At 44.5% G+C, this 12311-nt stretch overlaps 1 protein-coding gene across 1 annotated transcript in view; it reads right to left on the bottom strand.

The window, feature by feature from the left end:
• Positions 1-12311, bottom strand: part of LOC114769910 (CUB and sushi domain-containing protein 3-like) — a 324749-nt gene that overhangs the window by 118022 nt on the left and 194416 nt on the right. Inside the window, 10 exon segments of the mRNA XM_028963275.1 lie at positions 70-410; positions 1244-1360; positions 3426-3531; positions 3533-3559; positions 3561-3616; positions 3877-4064; positions 4197-4335; positions 5049-5243; positions 6805-7131; positions 8613-8795. Coding sequence (XP_028819108.1) covers positions 70-410; positions 1244-1360; positions 3426-3531; positions 3533-3559; positions 3561-3616; positions 3877-4064; positions 4197-4335; positions 5049-5243; positions 6805-7131; positions 8613-8795 — 1679 coding nt within the window.

The following is a 12311-nucleotide window of genomic DNA, read 5'->3' as shown; positions in this document are numbered from 1 at the left end:
GAAAGGGGTCACAGACGGATTAGACCGCGCGGCAGGCCCCGTGCCGGACATACTGCGCTTACTTTACACCTTCCCGATCGGAACATGGCATCTAGAAGATTCCATGTCTGCCTTCGAGCTATTTAGCATCTTGGTATATATAGTAACCGCGACGGAAGTTATGTAGCGAGGGCGTCTCTAATAAAGTGGCCCACCTGAAAACGTGATGTTGAACCCGGCGTAGGATATGGAGAAGTCGGAGATGAAGCGCAGCTGGGCCTTGAAGTTGCCGTAGAGGCCGGCGTTGATGGGCGCCGGCAGCTCGGGGCCGGTGAGGCGCGCCAGCGGCTGGACGAAGCTGCCGTTCTCCGTGATCAGCAGGTAGTCGTGGTGGTCCTCCAGGTGGAAGGTGTTGAACGTGAACTGGACGCCTGTCGTGAGACGAAGCGACCCAATTAGGCTTAAATGCGCGCTAAATCGGACACGAATCAGGGAAGGAGAGGAAGAAGTCAAACGCTGAAAGGTGGGAGGACCGACTCCGCATGACTTAATCTCATTATGGGGCAAAGAAAAAAAAAAGGTCCCTTAAAATGAGACTCGAGATGTTTCATTTTTTTTTTTTTCTGCACCAGAATAAGATAATAAGAGGGAACGGCATTTCAATTCCGAGTCCATTATTCATAGAAACATAATGATCTTCCATTTTGAATATCTCAGCAGCCGTGGGAAATTAAAATTCGCAGGGAACCTTCCATTATCCTCCGCCCCGAAAGCTCGCATAATGATATTTTTCCCTTTACAGATCCGCACATAAACCCTGGGCCTTCCGGAAGACGGCTCTGACCGGCGTTCTGGAGCCTTTTTTTTTTTTTAAGAATCAAAAAAGGAGGATTAACAAATGTTTACCCCCCCTCCCGCGATAATAAGATTACCCAGGCCGCCCTCGGGTGAAGGGGACTGAGGGGCGATATCGAGGAGCGGTAATTACAGGAGAAATGTGCTGCGGAATCGCCGCTCGATGCCGATGGGGATTTTGGCGGGACGGGACCCGGACCTGCTGAAGCGCGGGGTGGGTTCGGGGGTTCTCGAGCGAGTTTATTTTTAACACGGGGGGGCGCCATATTTGTCTTTGTGGCGCTTTTATCCTCTGCGCAGTGTCCCACGTGTTCTGGGACGGGTGGAACTCAGGGGGTCACGACCCCGGTTGTTGCCACTGTAAGAGTGTGTCGAGTGGGATTATTATTATTATTTTTTTTCTTCGTACCTTTGCCGTGGCTGACCTCCACGGTCCACGTGCAGTTGAGAGAGCTGGGGTACATCTCTGGGTAGCCGGGGGACAGGATGGTGCCGCCGGGGCCGCGGACGTCACCTCCGCAGAGCGCTGAACAAAAACAAAAAAAAGGTGAGGAGGCGAGTTCAGCCGGTCATGTCCTCTTTGTCAAACTTCTCACACTGTCTCGGAGAATCACTCCAAAGTGTCCCAGAATGAGACGTCACTCGGCCCTGGATAATTCCACTGTCTGATCTTGTTCACTCCACCTCGGCGTAAGGGGAGGGAACGGCGAATCAGACCGCGCCGAACGGGGAAAAGTCAAAATCCCTGCCAGGCATTTTGCACTTATCTGTCCTAGACAGCGCATCTCCGTATCAATAATTAATTACACTCTACGAGTGATCAGGAGCCTTATCGCTCACATGAATCGGGAAAAAGAAATAAAGAAATCCCCGTCCTAATCTCCCTGTCGCTTTTTGCTCCATCAAACTCTTCGTAACTTCGTAAGAGTTGGTGAAAAAGCGAGCCGTGGCCTGGCCTCTCTGCAGAACGACGAAGATGGGCGTGGCTTTGATCGGCGGCCTGCTCGAACCGTCTCTTTTCTTTTTTTTTTTCTGCTTTAAAGTGCAGCTTGACAGGGACCCTACTGTTCCTTCAGCCTGCGGCCCGCTGTGCGTGACGTGCGGGCGGGCGGCATTAGAAGGCCGTCGGCGCCGGATGACAGGCCAGGCAGGTAAAGGGTGTCCCCTGGACGTCTAATCTCGTGAACAGATCAGTTTCCATCAGCTAAAGCAGCCATCATGGCAAATTGCTTTTCTGTGGCCCTCGCTGGGACCGCCTAATGGCCCTCCGTCGAAACGCCACTGTCTCATTGCCTCAACTCAGAGGATAAAAGGGGGGAAAATTAAATAATAAAGAGTATTTTAAAATAGAAATGTGGTGGAGTCAGGGCCAAGTGAGACAAACGGTGGCAGATTTCTGACAAGCGAAGACAAGTGTATCTCTCGATCTCAAAATGTCGAAGCCAAAATGACTTCAATAATGGCTTTATTTTCTAGGAGCCATATAAGACGTGGCTGGTGGGGAGAGTTTTCCACTGTTCACAGCAATTAACAGATACAAGCAAAGAATTTGTTTATTTCCAGTGTTCTGCAAGAAGCATCTTACTTGCATTTACTTAAACTTAATACTTTGTATCATAAGTAATTGCCACTTTGGTGCCACCGAATGCAATAAGTTTTTGTTTTGATATGGCACAAAAAAAACAATACATTCTCATATGGTACATTACTTTTTTATACTATATTATATTATATTGTATTATATATGTTCTATCTCATATGTATATCTCATTCTGCCATCCACAACAAAGTGAATCAAGTTAATAGCCATTATTAACTTTTGTTTTAGACAAACGGCCATAACTACAAAAATTGCAGTTGGTATGAAAATGTAGAATATTTATCTTGCATTGCTACTGTGCTGCCATGTCAAACACTTAAAATTTCCATGGTATGTTTCACCATTGTAAGTATTTTGCAACGTGCGACATAATACTGCCCAGATTTTTCTGTACCTGAGCGTCATAGTAACTTCAAGCCTGTATTAGTTTTGATTAGTTACTATTGCATTATATCTGGATAAGGTATTCCTTTACTCCGCTTGTTCCGGATATAAAGTCATTATATTGCTAGTGCCTTAGGAGATGAACGTTGACTGATGCTTAAATGTCTTAAAATGGGAGGAGCCAGTGGGGGTTGACAGTGGGGTCTCACGCACCCAAACAACATGTGCTTTTTTACTTTACTTTACTTTACTTTACTTGGCAGACGCTTTTATCCAAAGCAACTTACAACAAGAGGACACCATCAATTCTCATTCGGTTTCCATTTTGTAACACTGTGAAAGGATCTCACACTGTATTTTTAAAAAAAAAATCAAGTAAAAGACGAGGTCAGTGTGAATCCTCAGTGTTTACTCAAAGTCTAGTTTAGTTTGCTTCCTCCTGAAAGCTGTTACATAACTGTGCTTGCCAAGGTTAACCGAAGCCTGGCCTTTTTTATATATATATATATATATATATATATATATATATATATATATATATATATATATATATTCTCCCATGCCGCCATGTATAAGTAAGGTTGTACTTGTTTCCATGACAACTTACCATCGCAGGTGGGGAGCGGGTGGCTCCACCAGTGGTTCTTCTCACATACCAGGGGCTCCTCGTGGCTCAGCCTGTAGCCAGGGTCACACCCGAAAGACACGGTGGAAGCCGATGGAGAAGTCCTGGCCGTAGCGCAGGCCCGTTTCACGGGATCCCCGGGTCCAGGCAGGAGTAGGTGTCCACAGTGACGCCTGGACGGAAACCAAACGGTCAAAGGTCAACACAGATTTAACCGTCCGCACTTACAGGACCCAACCGGTCAAAAAACCTCCACGGCTTATTGACCCGTGGGAATGCCTGGCAGAAACTGGAGGCTTTTGGCGACGCCACCACGGGCATGGATTACGGGCCGCGTGGCACTTGTGGCGGCCACCTGCAAGCTTTCAGCCCAGATTACATGCACTTTATCCGGTGGCGTTGCAGCATAACGACACTCTTCCGCCGCACTCACTCTCGTAGAGGATCTTGAAGCCGCTGTCGGAGCGGCTGTTGTCCGTGGTGAAGAGCATGTACAGGTGATTGCCCGTGCTGAACAGGAACTGGGGGACCTGGCTGCCGTTGAAAGAGCCAATCAGAGGGGACAGCAGGTTTGGGCCGTCGTGAAGCTCCAGGAAGTCGTAATTGATCTCGGTTTGAAACCTGGGGCAGGATTAAAACGTGAGATAATAGGAAGAAGAAGGACGCGTGGAAGGTGAGAGAACGATGTAATACAGAATATTCATCTTTAATTTTGCAGGACTGTCTATTGGACGATGTGCCACGTGCGCTCACTTGTCAAAAGTGATCTTGATGGAGCGTCCAACTTCGGCCTCAATGACCCACTCGCAGCTGAGCGAGTCTTTGTAGTATCCCGGCCAGCCTGGGGACAAGATAACTCCAGTGGGAGCAGAGAAGTGTCCTCCACACGGGGCTAGCATGGAAAAGAGAGAATACATGAGTTGAGCTCTGCCCCAAATGTTCAAATTGAAGCAATATTAGTATTATTTTTTTGTCTCTGCATTACATTGCGTGATAATTCAAATTCAAATTTTATTTGTTACACATATTTTATGTTTCAATGTTAAAGACATAAAAGTGTAATATTTGGTTATCTTTCATATCTAATATTTGCATATTGGTAATCATTGTATACTTTGTAGCAGTCGCCAAAGCATTTCACTACATATCATACCGTGTATGACCATGTATGTGACAACTAAAATTTGAATTTGAATGTTGAGATATTAATTGCCAGAGCTAAATTACAGCAAATTACTGTGTTTCTGTGTCATATACTTGGCAAATGAATCTGATTCAGATATACCGCTGAAAAATGCTCACGTCGATGGACATTTTAAATTTCCCCAAGCACATGCACGATGTTATAAAATAATCAGAATGCGGCAGAAGCTGAGGAAGAACGATTGACAGCAAAACTAATGTGAGGCGACTGACGGCTCCCTCCGCCCTCTCTCCGGTCCCTGGCGCTCTTCCTCTAACCCCCTCTGGAGCATCAGGGCCCACAGGTAGGTGTCCGTTCCACTTAGGCTCATTCTCCATCACAAAGAGGATAACTGCCTTCGCATTTTCCTCATCCTCTCCTTGGAGGAGAGTTGAGATGAGGCTATGGGGTAGGTTGCTCACCCTCGCATTTTGGAATTGGGCCGCTCCACATCACCTTGGCGTTGTCGAGCTCGCAGGTGATGGTCTTGGAGCCCTGTGTCTTGATGAAGCCCTCCTCGCAGATGACCGAGATGGAGCTGCCCAGCTGGAAGTTGTCACCGAAGCGGCGGGCATTCAGGGGAATCCCAGGATCTGGACACTCATTGTGACCAAAAGCTGAAAAGTACAGTGTAGAGTGGATGTTAAAACTCCATCGATCCATGAGCTACGTTTACAGCATTTACCAGACGCCCTTATCCAGAGCGACTTACAATCAGTAGCTACAGGGACAGTCCCCCCTGGAGACACTCAGGGTTAAGTTCCTAATCAGGGACACAATGGAAGTAAGTGGGATTTGAACCTGGGTCTTCTGGTTCATAGGTGAGTGTGTTACCCACTAGGCTACTACCACCCGACATGAACAAGTCCAGAGGGCTTCCCAATCCTGGATTGCTTAATTAGGAGAAGGTGATTGTTAACAAGCTAGTAATGTAAGTGGCATGATGAAAGTACAGAAAATTGGGAAGAAAACATCCCACTCATCTATCTATCACAGGAATCCATCAATCCTTCACAAAGCACGTGCAAAACCCAGAACCCAGTAGCGTCCCCCCACCGCCAATAAAACAGCACACTCGGCGTGCTGTTCCGTTTAGAAGCCTATTTAGCGCCCCTGCAGCCTCCCAGCTATCTTGTCGAGTCGGACACAGGAAGAGACGTTTCCAATGGAGAGGCAAGGCGTCTCCAACTTGGCCACTACAGTCCAGTCTCACTTGCTGATGGATGCTAAGTGACAGGAAGGGCCCCGCAAGTAGGACACGGTGTTTGTCAGAATGAATCTCGATTTAACAGCACTCAATCATGTTAAGGCTGCAGACAGCTTTTTTATGTGTGTGTGTGTGTGTGTGTGTGTGTATATATTTAATTTTTTAGGTATGCGTAAGAAAGAACTCAGGTGGCGCTGCATTAAAAAAGGGCAGATCTGGCAGGGATCATAATGACTTGTGCCTAAAGTTCACAGCCGACTTGGGGCCGGAACGTCATGATGGATAGACGTGACATTTGATGTCTTTCCTTCTTTTTAAACCGTATAACAAAATGAGTCATTTTGAGGCATGGGATGTATGTATGTGAGTGTGATCATTTATTATAGCACGCTCTTCAGGGACAAAGAAAAAAAACAAAACAAATGGAAAGTTGGAAAGTCCAAAAAAATAGACCAACAGCACATGTATATGATGTTGGTGGTATTGAAGTGCAGAGTGTCAGAAAGGTCATCAAAGGTCAGTGGCTACATGGGTAAGTCTGAGCCACCTTCAGACTACATAGTCATTTACAGCTCAACAAAGCCAACGTGCTGGCTGTTGGCCTTGTCCTCACAGAGGTTGAGAGGCTTTTCACTGCCTTCCACTTGACACTGTTTAATGCTCATCGCTGTTAAACCTTCGTCGGGACATTCTGGCAGACGTTAACGCCAACAAAACATTGTCTGTGTGGATGCTTTCGTTTGCTCCAACGGGCAGAAAAATTGTGGACGTTGAGTCCGTGCTCACCTGATGCCACATATGCCAGAAAAATGCTTCGGTCACATACTCTCATCTCACTTACCCTAGTCAACAAGTCCCACACCTTTCACGTCGGACTGCACTTAGTAACAGGTTGAAAATAGTGCCCTAAATTGGTGCCACCAGCTGTGAATTCTTCTGATAGCATTGAGGTGCATGACGGCGGTACGTACTGCTGTAGGTGATGTTGAAGCCCCTCCCAGACATGGAGTGGTCAGCTTGGAACTCCAGCCGCAAGATGTTGGTGTTGCTGGTGAGGTGGGAGGGCGACTCCGCCCCCGAGAAGCGTCCCAGGACGTTGGAGTCCAGCAGCTCGCCGTCCTTCACCGTCAGGAAGTCGTACGGCGCCTCCAGGTCGAAGTCGTTGAACGCCAGGTGGATCCTGCTGCCGGGCTCAGACAGGATGAGCCATACGCAGTTCAGGTTTTTCCCATAGCCCTCTGGGTAATCCGGGGACAGTACAGTCCCCATCGGAGCGGTAAAGTTTGAGAGGCACGGAACTGTGTCAAGAGACAAAAACCAGCAGAAGTGTTTAGCTACCAGCACGTTACGTAAAAGAAATGTATAAGCAGCAAAAAGGTTTATTGCAATATGTTTGTGTGGCTGACCCTCTTTGCACCATGTGGACTTATATTGTTAAATTATTGTTAAATTTAAGTCAATTGATGCAAACTGCATCTTAACTGGAAATTGTCAGAATAAGGTGAGGTGACCAGCAAGGGGGCATTTTTTAAGTCTGTCACCATAAACAAAATGTTTAGGGGGGGGTTTAGGTGCTGATTTTGGCCTCCAAATTTACCAGAACACAAATTTGAACATGTGGTGGGTCGTGCTGAAAAAAAAAGATCCATAGAGCCATTTGTTAAAAATGACATTTATTTATGAGCAATAAGCCATTACACAATGATCTAGATAGTATGATTGGTTGGCATTAAAAATGTATAATGGACGTGTTTAATCATAATTCTATTTTAATGTGAGGCTTTCACTATACCAACGTTATCATAGCATTTGCAGGTGCACATTACTTTTTCACCCTCAACAGTCTAGAGTCTTAATAATATCGTTTTTTAATTTCCAGACAGCGGGGCCTGTTATCACCAAGTGTTTCCAAAGGAGTGAATTAATGAACCACTTATGAATCATGAGCCCTTTTTTAACATCACATGCAAGCTGACATTAGCCTCGGTCCCTTTTCAGGTGTGTCTATATAAAATGGACACGCAAAAAAAAGCTTAATCTTCCATGTATTTTTAACAGTCTCACTCTCAATCCACATGCAATTGGATCCACCTTAGCTTAAGAAATATTCATGCTTACCTATACACAAATAGACAATATACTATCCAAAATACTATCCAGTTTGGGTGTATATTAAAATAGTATACATAAAATATCATCTTGCTTTTCATTGATGCCTTAAAGGTTTCTGTCAACCACTGTCCTGAAGACCTACATGTCCAGGAAGGGCATGTCCAATTTTTACCAGAATGTATTGCACAGAACTGTTCTATGGCATTTATCAGACACCCTATTCCAGAGTGACTTAGAATCAGCAGTTACAGGCACACCCTTGTCAGGGTTAAGTGTCTTACTCAGGGACACAACGGCACTAAGTGGGGTTTGAACCTGGGACTTTGGTCTTTGGGTTCATAGGTAAGTGTGTTCCCCTATGTTCCCCTACAACCACCCAAAGTACCAAACTGATCCTCCAATCTTGGCAGAGCGGACCTCCTGCAACCTGAACAGAGGTCATGGAATATGTCTGCATTTGAAATTATGCAATTTAAAAAGCTTGAGAGTCTCCTTTAGCAAAGTGAGCAAATATATGAGGGCATGAATGTGAATTTTTCATAAACAATCAAGAAGAATCACTGCATGAGATTTGTTTTATATACACATTTTGAATTATGCCATATGAATGCTTTGTAAAGCTATGGAATAATCGAAGGCCTGTGTGGCAGAGAGACATGATACTCACAGATGCACATGGGGACATTCGCAGACCACTGGTTGTTGTCCTGGCACGTTATCATCTTCTCTCCAATCAGTTCGAAGCCAAACTGACACTCGAAGCGAAGAACGTCCCCATTGGAAAAGCCATCTCCTTCCCGGATTCCGTACAAAGGGGTTCCTGGATCTCCACAGCTCTCTTTGTCGATTTCTGAATACACACAAAGAATATTCCACAGCATGTCAAAGCGGCGAATATTTTACACATTAAAAAATAATACATTACAACTATTACTACACTACAAGCCAGATATCAAATATCAAGTTTTATATAGACCTTTTCACAAACATTTATTTTTGATGTGGAGTAAATGGTATATAAATGACGTCACGTCAAAGCCCTTAAACCCCCCCCAAGTGACGAATTTTGCCGAGAAGGTTAAGTGAAGGCATCACGAAGTCACACGTTCCGACAAGTGCAGTCGAGCTGGAGGCAGTGGGTCTGTTCCTGCACAAGGACTAGAGCACAGAGCCAGAAGGACACCGCGCCCCACATAAGCACCCGTGGGTCGAGCTGCCTACATAACACTATGGATTAGCATGAGTGGAGAGCAGAAGGGTCTGGCCGTGAAGGCGAAAAAGGCTGTAATACATCTTCCCCGACACCGGGGCGGCGGCTCGGAGTTGAACTGTGAACCCAGGCGGGCTCTGGCTACGCTGCATGGACACAGGGAGGGCAGGGAAAGAAAAGCAGCAGTAAATTATTTTCGCGGCATAATCGATGTGGGGGCGCGTGTGCATGGGGTTTCACCACAGGTGCAATGGGTGCAATTTTTTTTGCAAACGTGTGATATATTGCATTAATTTACTCCATGACACACCCTTTATGAGTTCCACAATGCCACCCTTTGCCGCCAGATCCACCGGGGAGGGTCTCGGATGGGCTAGATGATATTTACTGCAGTGTTTTACGACATCAGGGACAAGAAAATGCGAAGGAAGCGGCTGGCATCAGAATAATCTCCGACAACAGAGGTTTAAAAATTGTACAGTCAGGCTCCCCCCAGTGGGATCTGCCAATCTGCACATTCCGGCATCCTTAAAATGGTTCAGTTGCTGTTCAGGTTTAAAACTGTTTAAATCCCCCTAGGTTACAAGTCTACAAATATAAACTGGACCTTGACGTTTTGCTATTCATCATGTGATTCTGGAAAAAAAAAAAAAAAAAATAATAACACTGATATCTGATTAGACATATGGTGGTGAATCCCAGCATAAGATAAATGTGGAATAAAGCTCCCCCAGAGGAAAAAAAACATATTATAACAAAAATTGTAGAGCCATAAAGGGTAAATTATACATTTCGTCCAGTTTCTGACAAAAACTAAAAAACACATTATGATCCTGGGTTAGTAAATGTAACTGACAGATTATGAGTTTTGAAATCAACAGAACAGAATCAAGAGTTACTGTATTAGTTAACACAAATTCTTTATTAATTCAAAAAGCCAATAATTATTCGTTATTCATACAATACTTTCTGAAAAAGACAATTTTCTTCATTTTTCGAGATGCATTTGTACTTGTACATATATATCCCTTGACCGTAGAGGGTCAAAAAACAGTGACCTACATGTGATCTAAACATGCTCCATTCATGCCTAAAGAACATAAATAAATTTTATGACCTACATACCCAGAGACCACATGTAGTACGGTCAGTGGTATACACCCTTATAAACATTAAATCTGCCAGGAGCATCCGATTCTCAGAGGAGAATGGATGGCTGCCCTGGATGCATCTATTTTTAGTGGGTAGGGAATAAAATGAAATGGCAAAGCCTTTAATCATTTTGAGTTTTCACTAAAAGGGAAATAAGTTTAGCTTTAGTGACTATTGCCCACATGTGAGCAGATTTGGTTCACTCTGTTTGCAGCAATTTGCTCTTGAGACACAACGGAAAATTAGCAGGTAAAGAACTCTTAAAGAGCCACGTGCCAGATGAGCAAAGATGAAACAAACTTAAAAAAAAAATAATTTAAATATCTGAGAGTGAGAGAAATGAGTTCAGTGAGTCTTGGTGCTGATCGTGGCAGTGCCACCCACTGCTTGGCATCAACTCTTTCCTTTACAAAGCTATAGAAATAGGCATATTTTATTAAAAGTAAAAAAGTAATAGTAATATTCAACACAAGAGAGTCCTCCTCTGCATAGCCCGATGCTTGCCGGACATAATTCGACATGTCGTAGTGTTTTTTTCTTTTTTCTGGAGGCTTCCTGACCAAGTCTCTACTCACTTCAGAATTACTGTCTTGGGCTGACCATCATGAGGGATGAAAGAAAGAGGGAAAAAAAAGAGCGAGAAGCAATGACCTTCAGCTAGAATTGTCAAATAAAATCCAACATTATGTCACGCTGATGTAAAAGTCAGACTCTCGTGTAAAAACCTGACAGCTGATAAATTGGCAGAACTGGAAGGACAAAAGGAAGCAAAGAAGTGGACTGGTGGTGTTGGGGCAACATGGAAACAGAAGTTCCAGGCAATTTGGTCTAAATAAATTACAATAATAGCAAGGGTGGTAGTAGCCTAGCGGGTAACACACTCGCCTTTGAACCAGAAGACCCAGGTTCAAACCCCACTTACAACCATCGTGTCCCTGAGCAAGACACTTAACCCTGAGTGTGTCCAGGGGAGGACTGTCCCTGTAACTACTGATTGTAAGTCGCTCTAGATAAGGGCGTCCGGTAAATGCTGTAAATGTGAAGGTCCTCAAGATAATTATGATGCCGGCGATCTATGTTCTATCTGTAAAGTGATGCCGCATGGAATATGACTTCTGCACATCTTCATTCTTTCGGAAGACCGACTGCTGTTATGCTGCGATTTTTCTTTTCAGACAGACCTGCTGTTTAGTCCCCTGTGTACATGACTCGCCTCCACCATGAGGCTCGGTAATATCATCTCTAGCCCGCGGCCATCCGACTGATTCATTTCTCAAGGATTCTTCAGCCACGCCGCCGAACGGAACTGGCTGCAGCCTGCTCGAGAGCTGAAACAGCCTATTAGACTGTTTATTAGGGTGTGTGCATGCGTGCGCATTGGGATGGAGCCTCCAGTGTGACTCCTCCGGACGGTGACCATGACCAGGTTCATTTAAAATTTCATATATGTAAGGTAATGCTTACACACACCATAAAAAAAAAAAAAATGTTGTCGTCAATAAGAACTAGTAAATAAGTATATAGGCAAAGAAAATAAATATATAAGTAAATAAAATTTAGTTTTTTATATTGATTTTCTGTAGATTCTACAAATGATTCGGTTAGCAGCACGGTTGACATTTGGCTGCGTTTTTTTTTATTCTCATTTTTGCCGAAGAAAACACAAACGCACCGTTCTCTTTTCCTTCACTGCTGTAAAAAAATGGACAATAATGTTCAGAGAATCTGCTCTACAGTAAGATCCCTTATACATATGTGCACATTAAACATTAAAAGCTTGCAGTGATAAAATGCTAAAGAAAAAAAAAACATATATAAAACATACAAGAGAACCCATTAGAGGCCGAAGTCAGTCTGACAAATAAGCTGACGCTAATGGGACAGAAAAATGCCAGAAAAGCATGAGCGTCCGACGTACACCATTAAACTCGAACTTCTATTCCCCAGTGGCACGAACAGTAAACAACGCAACCGATCACTGGGGAAAAGGGGAAAAGGAAATCC

This window comes from Denticeps clupeoides, chromosome 20, assembly GCF_900700375.1.
Source record: "Denticeps clupeoides chromosome 20, fDenClu1.1, whole genome shotgun sequence".
NCBI classification, from domain to species: Eukaryota; Metazoa; Chordata; class Actinopteri; order Clupeiformes; family Denticipitidae; genus Denticeps; species Denticeps clupeoides.
The sequence above is the reverse complement of the archived record's forward strand: the minus strand, read 5'-3'. Positions and strand labels throughout refer to the sequence as shown.